The following is an 18,156-nucleotide window of genomic DNA, read 5'->3' as shown; positions in this document are numbered from 1 at the left end:
CCGTTGGGTTTATTTGAAACACACGCACGACCAATCCGTCAGCGCCTGCAGGGAGGAGCGCGGCGGCCAATCACCGCCCCTCTGGAGACTCCAGCAAATGGGAAGGAGGTTGACATCACGCGCCAATCGGCATGGCTTTTAGAGAGAGCGACTCACTTTTTGAATTGGCTTTGGTTGTGGCCGCGGCCGGCGAGGAATGGCGGTAACGGTGAGCGGGACCTGTGCTTGAAAAGGTGGGACTTCCAGGGCGTCCTCTGAGAGTGGTGAGGGCTCTGTGGGTGCGCGTGGCGGAGGTGGGGAGTGGGCCGGCGTCCCCAGAGCAGTGGGCCGGCGTCCCCAGAGCAGTGGGCCGCTGTGCTTGTGTCCCGCGGCCCCGCCCCGGTGACCGCGAATTCCGGAGCGCCCAGCCCCGGCTTCCCGGCTCGGGAAACCACCCCGCCGTCTTCCCAACAGCGGGGCCGGGTTGCAGAGTGGGAACTGGAGGTCCTCCTGGCTGCTATGCTTCGTTATCGCTTGCCGGCTTGGATATTTTTTCCGAAAGAGTTTCTGGGCAAAGGGGGGACTTGTCGGAAAGGGGGTGTTGGTAAGCCACAACGGGCTCTGCGAATCTGGGGGCCGGCAGCTGCGGCGTTTGGGGGCTTATCTCAGATTCCTTAGTGGTTTCACTCTTGGATTCTTCCTGGCATCTTTAGTTTTTAGTATTTAATGTGAAACGCCAGCCCTTTCCGGCGCTCCACCCCGCGTACAGATGGGTATGGTTTAAGGGTTAAAAGCGCAGCCTCTGAAATCAGCTCGGAATTGAATGTTTGTTTTGCCAACTGTATGCCCTGGGGGAAGTTTATCTCTCTGCTCTTGGTTTCTTTATCTGTAAAATGAATATAATAATAGTACCTGCCCCTCAGGATTGTTGCAAAGATTAAATGAATGCAAGTAAAAGGTTTAGAACAGTCCCACAAATTGGTTAAATAAAAGTTATTTGTTAATGACAGTATTACCTAATGTGAACAATGTTATTGTCAACAACACCACCAACATGTCCAGTATGGCATTTAGCTCCTCCACCCTGAAAGATGATTGCCTAAAAAAATAAAAGGAAACTTGTTTAAATGACAAATTTTATCTTTGTTATGGAAAGAGACATATGTTGTATTTAGTTAGAAACTCTTTGAGTATGTTCTCAGATGAAAAGTAATCTGTATGGGTTTATGAACACTGATTTTTTTTGTGTGTGTGTTTATCTTAAAAGCTTACAGAATACATGAATGTGAAAAAATTATTAGTGCTTTTCAGTTTGTAATCAGATTGTTGATACAACTTTAGCATGCATCTTTTTTCTAAATGTTAAAGCTGTTTTCCACTGTTTCCCCATCTATTTGCCATGAAGTGATGGGGCCAGATGCCATGATCTTAGTTTTCTGAATGTTGAGCTTTAAGCCAACTTTTTCACTCTCCTCTTTCACTTTCATCAAGAGGCCTTTTAGTTCTCCTTCACTTTCTGCCATAAGGGTGGTGTCATCTGTATATCTGAGGTTATTGATATTTCTCCCAGCAATCTTGATTCCACCTTGTGCTTCATCCAGCCCAGTGTTTCTCATGAGGTACTCTGCATATAAGTTAAATAAGCAGGGTGACAATATACAGCCTTGACGTACTCCTTTTCCTGTCGGGAACCAGTCTGTTGTTCCATGTCCAGTTCTAACTGTTGCTTCCTGACCTGCATACAGGTTTCTCAAGAGGCAGGTCAGGTGGTCTGGTATTCCCATCTCCTTCAGAATTTTCCACAGTTTATTGTGATCCATACAGTCAAAGGCTTTGTCATAGTCACTTCATGGCAAATAAATGGGGAAACAGTGGCTGACTTTAATTTTTCTGGGCTCCAAAATCACTGCAGATGGTGACTGTAGCCATGAAATTTAAAGATGTTTACTCCTTGCAAGGAGAGTTATGGCCAACCTAGACAATATTAAAAAGCAGAGACATCATTTTGTCAACAAAGGTCCATCTAGTCAAGGCGATGGTTTTTCCAGTGGTCATGTATGGATGTGAGAGTTGGACTATAAAGAAAGCTGAGTGCTGAAGAATTGATGCTTTTGAACTGTGGTGTTGGAGAAGACTCTTGAGAGTCTCTTGGACTGCAAGGAGATCCAACCAGTCCATCCTAAAGGAGATCAGTCCTGGGTGTTCATTGGAAGGACTGATGTTGAAGCCAAAACTCCAATACTTTGGCCACCTGATGGAAGAGCTGACTCATTTGAAAAGACCGTGATGCTGGGAAAGATTGAGGGCAGGAGGAGAAGGGGACAACAGAGGATGAGATGGTTGGATGGCATCACCAACTCAATGGACATGGGTTTGGGTGGACTCCAGGAGTTAGTGATGGACAGGGAGGCCTGGCGTGCTGCGATTCATGGGGTCGCAAAGAGTCGGATATGACTGAGCAGCTGCACTGACTGAAAGCTGTTTTGGCAATAAACTGATCATATATAGTGTCATCGGAGACAATTTTACTTTTTAATTACTTCCCTGTTTTGATGGTCTTTAAACAGAGAGGCATAAGTGTGAACTCATGGTATTTTTGATTTATTAAAGACTCACTCTTATGTTCCTTAAAGCAGCAGTCATCTCTTGATTTTTCTTTCTTTTTAAAAAATTTTATTTTTGTTTGTGCTGGGTCTTCCTTCTGCATGTGGTCTTTCTCTAGTTGTGGTGAGTGATCTGGGGCTACTCTCTTCATTCCTTGTGGCGCACTGGCTTCTCACTGCAGTGGCTTCTGTTGCCAAGCACAGAAATCAGTAGTTGGGCCCTGGCTTCAGTAGTTGTAGCATATAGGTTAGTAGTTGTGGTGGATTTTTCTTATTAACAGGCTTTTAAGGGGACTTGAAATGAAAGCCTGTTCAGAGCGTTTCTTTTTCACTAGAAACATTTACGTGTGAGAGACTTAACAGAAAAATAAGGGCTGGATAGAGTTTATTACTGATTCTAAGACTTTTACTATCAACTATTGGAGCTCTCCTTTGGGAAGCCTTTAAATAATGATTGATGTGGATTTATGGTAAAACAATGAGAAATGTTCACATTGTGAATGTTATCAGTTCAGTTCAGTCATGCAGTTATGTCCAACTCTTCGCAGCTTCACGGACTGCGGCACACCAGGCTTCCCTGTCCATCACCAGCTCCCAGAGCTCGCTCAAACTCATGTCCATTTAGTCAGTGATGCCATCCAACCATCTCATCCTCTGTTGCCCCCCCCTTCTCCTCCTGCCTTCAATGTTTCCCTGCATCATGAGAATGAATAATTGTCACTCTTGTAAAGACATCATCTATTAAGTTTATCACAACTGGATTTGAGTTGTACTGTTACCTTTTCCTGGTGTGGAAACTGAGGCATAACCTACTAAGTGCAGAGTTGAAACTGGAAGCTGAGTTGCTTGACCTTGAAGCAACTAATATAAGTTAGTCCACTTAATAATCAGGCTTAAGTCTATTAGTGTGTACCTTGTCACACTATTTGATATCACTTTGCAGAAATGAGGCTAATAATACTTTAAACATTACTTTGTTAAAAATATAGTGAAAGTTATTTGTATATTTTTTTATTCTGAAAATGTAGGAAAGGTATGCACCTTTAGATCAGATGGGGCCTCTTCTTTGTATTTGCCCAATATTCTGGAAATTTACCTCAAGACAATAAACTTACATTAAAAACTCCAATTTGAATTGATGACGGTCTATTCAGCTTTTTCTTTATTCCCGGTTTGCTTAACGTTTCAACTCTTTAAGTCCTGGAAATTTAAAAAAAAGAGAATTTTTCTTTCATAGTCTAGGATCATAATGACACTTGTTATTGTCTTGTGAAATCTTTTAGAGGAGAAATTTTTGTAAAGTAATATGAAAATACAGATAAGGGAGCAGTCCAGTTATACCTGAGAAGTTTGGAGAAATCTACAGAAGATAAGTCAAGTGGTGTGATGGGTTGAAAGACATGCTAGGAGAAGAACTGAGCCCTATTAAATGCAAGTAGGTGTGAAGTAAATTGATTGCAGAATTCTGGGAAATCCTTTATGGCTGGAGCAGTACAGTCCATGTGGACTTGGGGAAATAGAGGAGGTGAGGTTAAATAGGTGGACTAGGATGAAAGTGTAAACTGGACGGTGAATTTGAACTTGATTGTCTAAGGAGCCCTTCTCATGCAAGTTTGAAGCAGGGAAGTAACATGGTCACATTTATTTTTAGAACCATACCCTGAAAACCATGTGGATCGTGACCTCTGAAGAAACTGGTGATAGAGTCAGTTTTCTGGAACTGTTGCTTTTCATCAAGTGGGCATTGTGGCATTGGCCACAAAAAGACTGGCCGGATCCCAGAGATACAGAGATGCTTGAGGGATTGATAGTAATTTCAGTTCAGTTTAGTTCAGCCGCTCACTCATGTCCGGCTGTTTACAACCCCATGAATCTCAGCACGCCAGGCCTCCCTGTCCATCACCAGCTCCTGGAGTTTACTCAAACTCATGTCCATCGAGTCGGTGATGCCATCCAGCCATCTCATCCTCTGTTGTCCCCTTCTCCTCCTGCCCCCAATCCCTCCCAGCATCAGAGTCTTTTCCAATGAGTCAACTCTTCGCATGAGGTGGCCAAAGTACTGGAGTTTCAGCTTCAGCATCAGTCCTTCCAATGAACACCCAGGACTGATCTCCTTTAGGATGGACTGGTTGGATCTCCTTGCAGTCCAAAGGCCTCTCAAGAGTCTTCTCCAGCACCATTTAGGGGAGGGCAGATGAGGTGGATGAAAGAGTAAGGATGGATCAGGTTTTTGACTGGGATTTATTTAGGGGATGATGGTGACATGATAAATGAAAATAGGAAGAGAAATAGTTTGGATGAGGGCAAAGGTATGGAGGGGGAGGTAGCATAGTATTTATGAGTACATTTTGAGTACTTTTTGACTGGTAACATCCTGTACTTTTGTACTTTTATACATATAATACTTTTGGTACATTGTTATTTTACTATATCTCTATGAGTCAGGTATGAGTATCTTTATTTTACAGATAAAAAAGAGCAAACAGCCTCAGAGAAGTTGAGTGACTTCTTTTGGTTCAGTATTTTTAAAAAATGGGCAATGATATTTCTTATAAGTTGTAGGTATTAATGCTTGTTTTTGCCTAACAATTATGTTCATTTTTTGTAATTTTATTTAAATTTTTTTTTCAGCCATCATAGAAGAGAACAAACAATGGCTGATAATAGTGCATTAACATCCACTACTGGCAGTACAAGCTTGGCAGACTCTTCCATTTTTGATTCTAAAGTTCCCGAAACTTCTAAGGACAACTTATTTATTGGATCTACTTCATGTGTTGAAGGTAAACATGTTACCTGCTTTAAAATGCCAAAGTACTCTTTTAATCCTAAACTTACTAACTAGCGATTTTCTTATGATTTGACTATAATATTGTTAAGTTAGGGTACAGGCATTCAGTAAAAATTTGTTAACAAAAACCCATTACACTAAATTTTTTTATTGTTGTTTGGCATTTTCCAACTTCGAAGGAGAGGGCGTCTTGTTGGATATTGCTTTTGCTGTATGTGAGGGCAGTCTAGCTGCAATATTGTTAGCTAGAATATATTCAGTTAGGACTGGTCAGGTGAAGAGCCACTTCTTCCCTTTCCACTGTGTAAACCTATCTTTCCTAAAGTTGTATGTGCTATTTAAGAGGATGACTCTGCAAGTTAGTGAATGCTTTCTTTGGTTATGAAGAGTGCTAATGTTTGAATACTTTGTTTATAATACAGTATGTTTCTCTTCTGAAATGATACCTGATCAGATTTTTTTAAAAAGCTAGAAATTAAGTCATTTTAATTTCAAGGAATGTTTTTATCTTAAAGATGAAAAACATTACAGATATAGCCAAAAAAGGGGTTGGAGACTACTGATTTCGATGTTAGTGAATAATAAAAGTGTTTTACTTAAACATTTTTAATTTTAATAGAAGAAATGCCTCAGATTGAAACAAGAGTCATACTGGTTCAAGAAGCTGGAAAACAAGAAGAACTTATAAAAGCCTTAAAGGTATGGAGATTTAGCTTTTTATTTTTTTTGACAGAGACTATTTTCCTTCCATCGGTGCATAAATAAATTTATAGTTTTCTTAATCTCATAATTAAGTCTCTTTTCCACAGACTATTAAAATAATGGAAGTCCCTGTTATAAAGATAAAAGAAAGTTGTCCTGGAAAATCGGATGAAAAATTAATAAAAAGTATTGTTAATATGGTAGGTCAAGCATTTCATTGCATGTGGCATGCTGCACTTCCTTTGATTGTATTCTATAGTCCACTTAATGGTGATTGGGCCTAAAGTAGACACGAGGTATACTTTGAGCACTCTGAAGCTAGATTAATGAAAACTATGACATTTATTTTAAAATTAGAATGTTTCTGAAACCTCAAACTATAATGTTCTATAAATAATGAAATCCTTATAGAGTAATTTGGCATTGTTAAATTTAAATGACATTTCACTTATGTATTTGTGAAGATCTAATACTTTAAACTCTAGTTTTTTCTGAATAATTTTATTTTATTCTAAATTCTTGCTTTACTTCCACAATTGCAAGTCAATATTTGACAGTCATCAGGGAATTTACCTCACTGTATGAAATATTTCTAATTCCCTATACCAGCTAATACTAGATTGTGAGGGTTTCCATAATAATATATGCTGGGTGGCTCAAACAATAGAAATATGTTTTCTCACTTTCCTGGAGGCCAAAGTCCAAGATCAAGGTGCCAGCAGGTTTAATTTCTCTTGAGGCCTTTCTCCTTGGCTTGTCGATGACTGCCATCTTCTTGCTTTATCTTCACATGCCTTATCTTCTGTGCATGCATATCTCTTTTGTATGTCCAGATTTCCTTCTCTTATAAGGACACCTATCCACCACTAATCCAGTCTGACTAGAATCCACCCATGTGACTTCATTTAACCTTTATTACATCTTGAAAAGCCATATCTCGAAATAGTAACGTTCTGAGGTACAGGGGTTTAGGACTTCAACATGAGTTTTGGGATACACAATTCATTCCTTCACATCAGCCTGGAAAGTAAAGCCCAAATATTGACTCACCCATTTGAATTTTCTTTTAAATGGTTCTGTTTTTTTTACACAAGTCATGTAGATACTTAACTATCTTCATTCTTTTTCAGGGATGTACATTACACAGTTGCCTTTTTGTATCCTGTGTATACAATGTTGTAGTTGCTGCCATATTTTCTTATCTTTCTCTTATTTCCCTCATATAAACTGAACTTTTTGTAGATGTTACATGTCATAGTATTTTTTCCTTTTTTTCTGACTATAATTTGTGGAGGAAGAACTATGCATATGGCATCATTTTCTCAGTCAGAATTAAAAGCAACTGTGGATATCTTTCTAAGGCATGCTACTATCAAAATACATGTACTTAAAAAATTCATCATCCCTATTTTTATATCCATACTAGATGCTTTATAATGAGTACTAAGTCATGTCAGAAACTTACGCCTTTATAATAATTTTCAAAATTTAAAATCTTAATGTAGAGATATGTTTATATAAATAACTAAAGAAATATGACTGTTCACTATTAAGTATAACGCTCACTGTATGATTTAAAACTTAAGTTTCTACATTTCTACAAATATACAAATAAAAATGTTGATACTGAGTTGATTATGGGGTCTTATTTAGAAAGATTTATAATTGATTTTATAATATATAAATTTTATTTCTTAATAACTCCATGGAAAAAATCAAGGAAATTAAAGTGCCATTTGTAAAGATGGAATCAGTTGAAGAATTTAAAAGTTTGGATTCTCCAGAATTTGAAAATGTATTCATAGTCATGGACTTCCAGGATTCTGTCTTTAATGAGTTATACAAGGCTGATTGTAGAGTTATTGGACCACCAGTTGTATTAAACTGTGCAGAAAATGGAGAGGTAAGAAAGAATATATGCTTATTATAACTTTTCAAGGTTAATAAAATTTTATTAATGAATTTTTATGCAGAAAAGTCTCATTAATTGTTGAGAATATAAAATATTTAGAATAGAAATAGTAGTGACTACTCTGTAGTACTCCTACTAAGAACTCAAAAGTCCTTTAATCATAAATAATATGTGTGTGCATGCGTGTTAAGTCGCTTCAGTTGTTTGCAACCCTATGGACTTTGGCCCACCAGGCCATAGGATTCTCCAGGCAGGGTTCCTTTCCAACCCAAGGAACGAACCCAACCCAGGGATCAAACTCCCGTCTCTTACATCTCCTGCATTGGCAGGCAGGTTCTTTACCACTAGCACCACCTGGGAAGCCCAAGGAATATCATATGTATATACAAAATCTTAATACCTGCAGTATCTTGGAAAGAAATAATTTGCCTTCAACCTGAGTACCAATGATGTGTATATATAAATACATAAACTTTAATTTTCCTCTACATAGAACAGCTACCACAATTGCATTTTTATCAGTTTCTACTGATAAATTAGGGAAATTACTTTAGCTTTTTGTTTTTGAATAGCATTTCAGTTAAGTTGTAGTAGAGTTAATACTTATTTTATTGCTCTGTTTTGGCATTCTTAAGCTTGCCTTATTAACTTTAAACTTCTTGGGTCTTTGTGCTTCTTTTATTATAGATACTAATAATGAGCACATGATAATCTTTTAATTCTCTGTTTTGATTCAGAAGTGTTGTTTTCAAAAAACACATAAACATTTTAAAGGCCAAGATTATGGAAAAGTATATTTCTGCCTAATAGTGGGAATTAAATTTATATCTGTTTTTAAACATTCTCTTTCATATATAGATAGATAAAATGATTTGTTAAATTATTTACTGTCTCCATTTTTTAGCTGAAAAGTTGGAATCATATTTGGTTCAAGTATATGTATGATCAGTCTTTATTAGAAAAATATTTTTGACCTCTTTTAACTTTAACTTGAAGCATTTACAGTAGTATATGGAAATCTTTTATTATAGACAATACCTCATGTATCAAAGTACATTTTGGAAATAAAGGTTTGGGTATGGATATTTATATTTTACTTGGCAGTAGTAAAGTGTGTTTAGAGTATGTGTATCAAATATGATATGGGAAATCATGGGAAATTTTTATTGTGAAATTGGTCCTTGCAATTTGTTACATATTGAAAGATGCAAGTATATTTTGGGGTTGGGAATGTTAAATGGCAAGAGAGGGAAATATGTTTAGTTTAGAAAGATGTGTTCTATTTTTGCTATAGAGAAGCTCACAGATTTAAAATTGTATCCTTCAGCCTTTGCCATTTTCATGTCGCCCACTCTATTGTACCAGCATGATGAATCTAGTACTGTGTTTTACTGGATTCAGGAAGAAAGAAGAACTAGTAAGTATTTTAAAACGTTCTAGTCAAAGAATATTTTCTCTAGCAAAATAAATTTAAATTTGCTTTTTTTTGGTAGTTGTATCATGATTTTATTTTTAAAATATTGAAGGAGAAATTACTATGAACGTGAAGTGAAGTCACTCAGTCGTGTCTGACTCTTTGCAACCCCATGGACTGTAGCCCACCAGTTTCCTCCATCCTTGGAATTTTCCAGACAACAGTACTGGAGCGGGTTGCCCTTTCCTTCTCCAGGGGATCTTCCTGACCCAGGAGTTGAACCTGGGTCTGCTACATTTCAGACAGACGCTTTACGTCTGAGCCACCTGGGAAGCCAACTATGAGTATACTAGGTCTTAAACTTTGTGAAGAAACATTCTGAAGAACCTTGTAAACAAACAAATGTTTTGTCTAGGGTGGCTGGTCTGTGAATTAGAAAAACTTAGTAACTATCTGTTTAAATTGTGTTTTTAAGTATTTTATTAGTGCATTATTTGAAGTTTTTGTTTATGCATTGCTATTTTTTGTTATGTATATCTAGTCTTAAAGTATTCTCATTGCTCTAGAGAATTCATAGAAACCTCTTTTTTTGATCTGTAAAAGTATTTATGTTGGAGCTAATGGGATATTGTGGGAAGAATCTTGATGTGATGGCAACCTGGCTTTTAAAAAGTAATAAATTGAGGACATATATTTTTTTGGGACACAAGCCTGTTGTGTCCCCCTTTGCCTGGCAAAGCAACAAGCTTTTCTACTTCACCACCCACCTCTGAGAAGAAATATATTTACTTTTTCACTTGTGTGAAAGCCAGTCTTTAATTAACTTAGTTTTGTATGTTCATCTTAACTAACTTATCTCTCTGTATGATTTTTGCCTATGCCAATAAGGCAAATGAATCTTTAATTTTTAACATAAACTTTATAAAAATTCTTTTATGTACCTTATAAATAGAAATCAGTATATGCTAAATGCACTATAAACATAGTTTAAAATTTTGTTCATATTAATCAAAAAAACCAGTGTTTACTTTTTCTTTTGAGGTCAGATTGGTGACATTGGTTCATCACATGGGTGGAGTTATTCGAAAAGACTTTAATTCGAAAGTTACACATTTGGTGGCAAATTGTACACAAGGAGAAAAATTCAGGGTATGTAAATTTTAGTATTTTTGTGTATTTCAATATAGCACTGTTTGGTAGTGGATATAATGATAATGTTCTCATTTTGTCTATTTCTCTCACAATTTATTGAGGATCAGAAATTCAATTTTTGCTATATGTGTGTTTAGTAAAAAATTTTAAATCATAGAAGTGTGGCCTCTGAGGTTTGAAATAGGCAGTGGAGCTTGAGTTAGGTCTTGAAAGATGATTAGGATAGTGGAGGTTGGTAAGTGAATAACATTTTAGGAGGCAGATGAGTAATATTAGGAAAGAATTACTATGAGTGTTGGTGAGTAAGGGGGTCAGAAGGTGATGAGGGCAGGTATTTCTTTCTTATCTAAGAGCAAAACTTTGTTCTTATAAAACGGTTCCAAGATTTAACTTGTGAAAATTATAGAACAGGAGAAAATACTTTGATTGGGATTAAAGTCTTAGTTCAAGATTGCACTTGAAGAGTTTATAACTTTGTTGTCACCCTCCATCAGTGTATATATGTAGCAAATGGTAAGTTTAGGGTAATGTTGAATTCCTGGGAGGTATACTTAGAATTCATATCTAAGATTTTGTGAACTAATCAGATATTTTCTCTTAAACTCTTAGTGCTATCATGGGGGTTTATACGTCTAAGAAAGTAAACAGGGAAATAGAAATGTAATAAAAATGAACTGAATCAACTTGGGAGATGTATTTATTTAAAATAAAATGAAACAGCTTGGACCTTGTGGAACTTGTTTTGGAAGTTATTTTAACCTAAATTGTATGATGGAAATATAGTTTTTTCTTTAATTTTTCTTTATATTTTGTTACAAAGCAGATGGGCAGTGATCTAAGAATGTAATTATAATTGTTTATATCTTATAGGAATGCGTTATTTAAGGTAAAAATTCATCATAATTAATGTTTATGTTTTTAGGTAGCTGTGAGCCTAGGTACTCCAATTATGAAACCAGAATGGATTTATAAAGCTTGGGAAAGGCGGAATGAACAGTAAGTATTTAGAAATTCAGTTGTTAATTATGTGAATCAATCACATGTCATTAGGAAACCCATGTGCCCAAAATTCATAAATTAATATATGAAAAGTTAATTCAGTCTTTGTGAAGCTTAGGGAATAAAGTATAGGAAGAACAAAGTTTATCATTATTATTATTATTATTATTATAATTATTGAAAATGGAAAGATATCTATGATATCTTTGAACTTTATAAAATAATTTAATAACCAATAAAAACATTCTAAAATTATTAAGTAATAGCTTACTGAATCTGGATGTTTGGGTTGTGCTATATTTTTTCTTACATTTGTCTGGTTACATTTTAAGTGGTAATTGCCTTTCATAACCTTGTTAAGCTTTCTAGTCTCATAATTCCTTGCTCTTGTACTTGATTATTACTTAAGATTTTATGAAACTATAGAACCCCTGGAATACATATACAATTTCATGTACAGAGTAGATATTTGCATCTTGTAACAATTAGCTCTGATTAAACTGTGTGGGAAGTTATTTCTGGGATGACTGAGGACACATCAGTTTTTTTTTAACTGTAGTTTTTATGAACATTTCAGGACCTAATGTAAAATATTTTCAATAAATGGATTATGCTAAAACCTTGCAAGTTACTGTAGATTTATAAATTGATCTGCTTTACTTATATTGAATTTTAGTTAAGCTGGTTTTAGGAGAGTGTACTTTGTTTTTAGGGACTTCTGTGCATCAGTTGATGACTTTAGAAATGAATTTAAAGTTCCTCCATTTCAAGATTGCATTTTAAGTTTCCTGGGTTTTTCGGATGAAGAGAAAACCAATATGGAAGAAATGACTAAAATGCAAGGTAGTATTCAGCATAATTTAAAAGCTAACATATTTTATTCCCTACTCTTGCTAATCACTTCCTTGAGAATATGTCTCTGAAAAATTTGGGCCTGGGGATAAACAGTTGGTCTTATGTAGCTTGTATGCTTTCCTCTTTAGGAGGAAACTCTGTACCAGTTGGAGATGAAAGATGCACTCACCTTATAGTTGAAGAGAATATAGTAAAAGAACTTCCATTTGAACCTTCAAAGAAACTTTATGTTGTGAAACAAGAGGCAAGTAATTGTAAAATAAGAGTGGTTTTTAAAAAATATTAGTAATAGCTTTTCTGATGAGATAAATTCTTAATTAAAGTGTTCTTTCCACTAGTGGTTCTGGGGAAGCATTCAAATGGATGCCCGAGCTGGAGAAACTATGTATTTATATGAAAAGGTATGCTGTTTGTCCCTTTTTTCATTTGTTCTGTGAGCTTGATTGTATGAAGATGACACTTTTTTATTCCAAAAGAACCTAGGATAATTAGCACATAGATCATGTTTTTTTGTCATGTTTGGGAATGTCAGAATAATTAAACAGTTGGATATTGAGGGATAGTCTATGTAGACCATGTATTGGATCTTATTTTAATCTGTCATTCTGTGCTAATTCTTGGTGATCCCATTATAAACCATAACATCCCTATCTTCAAAAACTTAGAACCTTAAAGGAAAGAGAGATGTGCATACAATTACAGTACAGAATGAAATGTGCCATAATTGAGCAATGTATGTATTCTAACTACTAGCTAACTCAGAGACTCAGGCAGGATTGAAAAGAGCAAATAAATGCTGAGTCATCTTCCTTGGCTAACTTAGTAAGGACATTCATGTTAGACAGCCTGTGGGAGAGGATGTGAAAGCTTAAAAGTACATTAAAAGTATGGCTTCAGAAAAGGGGGGGAAAGAAGGCCAACAGATAAATCTGACTAAATAGGCAGAATCAAGTTTTTAATATGTTAAAGCATTTTGATTTGTTCTGTAAGTATTGGAGTAACTGAAGAATGGGGAGAGATGTCATTAAAAAAATGACTGTAGTAGAAGGAATTATAGGCAAGGAAAATCCAGCCTTTATTGCTGGATCTTGGTGAAAACAGTGTTGTTCACCAGAATGTGACAGAAAGATATAGAAGCAGGCTTCAAGGGAAAATTTACTTCAGTTTAGGATTTAATAATTTTGAATGGAATGTTGAAGGTGAAATATGCATTTATTATGTTTCTATAAAATCTAAATATGTACTCTGTTGTGTTCTCTTTGGGCGCTTATTCTCCATGTAAGTTTCTGAGCATAAAGTTTAAAAAATATGCCTCAGGTTGCAAGAGAGAATTCTGAAAAAAATCTAGTGGTAGGACTTCCCTGGCGGTCCAGTGCTTAAGAACCCGCCTGCCAATGCAGGGAACATGGATTTGATCCCTGGTCCGGAAAGATTCCACATGCTGTGGGAGAGCTAAGCTCATGTACTACAACTACTGAATCCCACAAGCCTAGAGCCCATGCTCTGCAACAAGAGAAGCCACTGCAGTGAGAAGCCCCAGCACTGTAGCTCAGAGTAGCCCCTGCTCACCTCAATTAGTGAAAGCCCTCGTGGAGCATCGTCGATGCATTTTTAAAGACAGTACAGTTAAAAAAAAAAAGTCAAGTGATATTTGAGAAATATTGAAGAGCATTGTATCCAGGCATTGTGCTAAATGCCAGAGATGCAGTGAACAAACTATGAATGAATGGTCCCTGCCTTCCCGGAATTTATGGTCTGATGGAGAGTAGATTGTAAACAAGCTTATAGGCAATTATGTAATGGTAATACTACTGTGGAGGAAAAGAATTAGGTGTTAGTGGTTAGACAATCACAATAGTCCTTTGATCATTATGTTTTATGAAACAGCCGAATTATGTGGAAAAATGTGTAGTTGTAAAATTATTGTGCAAAACCCAGATTTTGTCAGATTCCTAAGTGTGTTTTTCTTTTGTTCTTGTCTCAGTAAAGAACCACAGAAGTAAAATTGAGCTTTTGTGCTTTTGATTACAGGCTAATACACCTGAGCTCAAGAAATCAGTGTCACTGCTTTCTCTAAATACCCCAAACAGCAATCGCAAAAGACGTCGTTTAAAAGAGACACTTGCTCAGCTTTCAAGAGAGGCAGACTTGTCACCTTTCCCTCCCCGTAAGCGCCCATCAGCTGAACATTCCCTTTCTATAGGGTCACTCCTAGATATCTCCAACACACCAGAATCTAGCATTAACTACGGAGGTAATTCACATTTTTAAATCTTTAAATTTAGTGGAATAGAATAAGTATTAGAATGTAGATAAATCCATACTATAGTGACTGGCCTTTGTTCTGAGGATAAAAGGCAGATGAAAATGCTTAGATTTAACAGTTGCTTGCTATATACTAAGTGTTTATATGTTTTGTGTGTTTATAAGATAAATTTTATTGCCCCTGTTTTACAGATGACTATACTGAGATTAGAGAAGTAAAACTTGTCTAGAGTCACACAGCTAGAAAGTGGTAGAGATGTTCAGAGAGCAGATTGTTAACACAAAGAATCACAGATGTCACATGAATAATGGAGAAAATAGGTACAATGAAGTCAGAAGAAGGTGAACTTACTTCCTGTATCAGCTGATACAGGAAGCCACATATAATTAGTTCTTTTATCTTGATCTTCAGTTTTTTCCCTCTGGTTTTTTTTTTTCAGTCTGCACACAAATATGTTGTTTTCTAATTTATGAAATAATCAAAACCTTTCCTTGACTTCGTAATACTCTCCACTGACTATCCTGTTTCTCTCTTCCCTTTCATGTAACTACTCTTGAAGGATTTATCTTCATCCATTGTTTCATTTCCTTTCTTTTTACTGTCTTTTCAGTTCATTCCAATTGAATTTCAGTGCTCTTGCTGGGAGGGGGCTGACAGTTTGTACAGTCAACAGCATTGAGCACATAAGCAGCTACTCCTTCCTGGAGACATTTTTTAATTTTGGCTTTTGTATATCATTCATTTCTCTTTCTCCTTGGCCTAACTTATCTTTCCAACTCTAAATGTGGAATGTTATTCCTGAGTCATTTATTTTCCATTGAATTCTTCCTAAATGATCTCATTTAATTCTATGGCTTTTCTTTCTATAGCTGATGATGTCCAAATTTGAGGTTTTTCCTCTTCAACTGTATTCTTCACACCTCCTTGTTCATGTCTAATACACAACCTGTTCTTCACATAATCACATTAGAAATCTTGATTCAACCTCTATTCCTTTGTTACCCTTCCTTTATCAACCTTTTCTATATAAATGGTCTCTTAGATAATTGCAGTGGTCCTTTAGATGGTCTCCCTATATTTATGTTTGCCTTTCTACATTTAGCACTTAGAGAGGTCTCTAAAAACATGTAAATTAGTTCATGCTGTTCTCTGCACAAAGACAGTAGCTTTGTATTACCATAGCTTTCAGGTTCCTAGGTCATCCTTCCTCAGTTACTTCTAAGGTCATGTGCTATTGTCCTCCACTAATACTCTCTGGGTATCAGTCACAGTGTCTGTTATTCTTTAGATTTTTCTACTGTTAAAACCATACCTCAGGAACTTTATACTTGCTCTCCCTATTTTAAAGAAATCTTATTGGGTTCTCTGTAAAGGTAAGGCCCTGTCCCACTACTCCTTCCTACCACCCTGACCCCGGGCTGTCGTCTTCAGTAGTAGTTACCACTGTTAGAAGTTGTTTGTTTACTCCGTTATTGTTTTATTCTCTTCACCAGAATGTAAACTTGAAGAGAATAAGTACCTTGTCTATCTTCTCTGCTTTATTCCCAGTGCCTGGAATAGAGTTGTGGTTTAGTCCCAAAGTCATGTCTGACTCTTTTGGGACCCCATGTACTATAGCCCACCAGGTTCCTCTGTCCCTGGGACCTCCTAGGCAAGAATACTGCAGTGGGTTGCCATTTCCCTCTCTAGGGCATCTTCTCAACCCAGGGATCAAACCTGAATCTCCTGCTTTGGCAACTGGGTTCTTTACCACTGAGCCACCAGGCAAGCCCTTAGTGTAGAATAGGTAGTCACTAAATATTCATGGAAGAAATTAAAAGTCAATTTAAAATAGATGTAGAAAACTGAGTTGGATTTGAGATTTATTACAAGAGGAGCAAGAATACTTGTAACACAGCATACAGAATGAGCTTTTAGGGAATAGTAAGTCAGTCAGTTTGCTTTGAATATGGAGGAGTGAGTCTCATTAGGTTAATTGTAATTAGGAAATTAACATTTAACACTGATCTACTCTATAGACCTTCAGATTTTACTAGTTGTTCCACTAATGTCCTACTATGCTATTTGGCAAAAGCAAAAAGGTTTTTCTGAGTTAGGATTCAATCTAGGATTATAGATTGTGTTATCTTTCTTTAGTCTCTTTTTATCTGGAACAGTTCTTCTTTTCGATATTTCTTTGTTTTTTAATGATCTTGATGTTTTTGAAGAGTACATGACCATTATTTTTTTCTGGCCATATTCTAGGATGACACTTTACTTTAATGAAAATATATATGGTGGTATATTTATAAGAGTAGATACCCCTCTCTCTCTCTCTTTTTTTTGTTAAATCTGTACAGTGTTTGGTACTTATATCTGGCTTCCATTTTAAATCTTTCCTCCTTTTTCCTTTTAGAAACACCAAAGTCTTGTACTAAGTCTTCTAAGAATTCCACTCCAATTCCTTCAAAGCAGTCAGCCAGGTGGCAAGTTGCAAAAGAGCTCTATCAGACTGAAAGTAATTATGTAAACATATTGGCCACAATTATTCAGGTAAGAATTTGGAAGAATGATCTCTGTTCCAGCGTTAATAAGTAAAAACAAAAAAAATGTGTTATTTTTTATAAGATAATTGCATAAGCATAGAATTTAAACATAGATATTGAAAATCTATGACAGAAACTGCTGTTAGGGAAATGCCGTGTAAGAGTAGCTTTTTTTTTCATGCAGAAATAGCTTTTTTTTTTTTAATAGTGACTTTAAAAAGAGAAAGATCCTCAATAGACGGTCTTAGAGGAGACTGAATTTAATTCAGAATTTTGCAGCTTCAGTGTCAGGATACTGCATTTACATTTGGAAGTGGTAGCTTTTTATGATAGTGTGTATCCCAGAGTCATTGCCTTATTTAGTACTGTTTACATATGGAAAAACAATTAGCAATGAAGCATAACAACATGTTTGTCAGTAAATTTTCATTTTTTTAAGTTCATTTTTAGTTGGAGGTTGATTGCTTTGCTATATTGTGTTGGTTTCTGCCATAGTAATTTTTTTTAAGTTATCCTTTAATGTGTTGTTTTTCTAAAATTTTGCAGTAGTCAAATGTTGACTCATTGCTTATTATTATTAAAATGTACTATGAAGTTATTTCTGAAGAAAAACAATTCTAAGGAATCCTAGTAGGATGAGATCAAGAAAGATATTAAGGAATAAATCAAAATTCAAGGTTCTGAAAAGCATAATAATAGGATATTATTTTGGAATCTGTAGAAAGAAGGAATAAATTTGTTTGTAGTAATGAAGGAGATAGTTTGTCAGGAAAATAAAGTTGATACCACCTAGCTTAACTTTGAATAGAAAATGATAGGGAGTTTCTTATTTGGGTTTAATTTTTAATTCTATTTTAATTCTTTTTTTTTTTGTCATTTTAAGTGTTTAATATGAAGTAATTTCATGCAGAAATTGACAACTGAATAAGCAATACAATTATTATTTTATAAGCAAATA

General features: G+C 35.8%; 1 protein-coding gene across 7 annotated transcripts in view; it reads left to right on the top strand.

Annotated features, from left to right (window-relative positions):
- The first annotated feature begins 88 nt into the window (after positions 1–88).
- ECT2 (epithelial cell transforming 2) overlaps positions 89–18,156 on the top strand; it is a 56,770-nt gene continuing 38,702 nt past the window's right edge. The window contains exons 1-13 of one of the 7 annotated variants that reach the window (XM_043473715.1): positions 89–208; positions 5,214–5,365; positions 5,993–6,072; positions 6,183–6,275; positions 7,796–7,978; positions 9,315–9,404; positions 10,443–10,550; positions 11,476–11,549; positions 12,265–12,395; positions 12,536–12,651; positions 12,746–12,808; positions 14,439–14,661; positions 17,069–17,205. In XM_043473715.1, the coding sequence (XP_043329650.1) occupies positions 5,236–5,365; positions 5,993–6,072; positions 6,183–6,275; positions 7,796–7,978; positions 9,315–9,404; positions 10,443–10,550; positions 11,476–11,549; positions 12,265–12,395; positions 12,536–12,651; positions 12,746–12,808; positions 14,439–14,661; positions 17,069–17,205 (1,428 nt within the window). In that variant the 5' untranslated portion in view covers positions 89–208; positions 5,214–5,235. Of the gene's footprint in view, positions 264–448; positions 584–5,213; positions 5,366–5,992; positions 6,073–6,182; positions 6,276–7,795; positions 7,979–9,314; positions 9,405–10,442; positions 10,551–11,475; positions 11,550–12,264; positions 12,396–12,535; positions 12,652–12,745; positions 12,809–14,438; positions 14,662–17,068; positions 17,206–18,156 lie in introns of those variants that run through there. The other 6 variants (XM_043473714.1, XM_043473717.1, XM_043473713.1 and 3 more) reach the window with 6 other exon arrangements.

Source organism: Cervus canadensis, chromosome 7 (genome assembly GCF_019320065.1).
Source record: "Cervus canadensis isolate Bull #8, Minnesota chromosome 7, ASM1932006v1, whole genome shotgun sequence".
NCBI lineage: Eukaryota > Metazoa > Chordata > Mammalia > Artiodactyla > Cervidae > Cervus > Cervus canadensis.
This window is presented reverse-complemented; position numbering and strand designations above follow the sequence as displayed.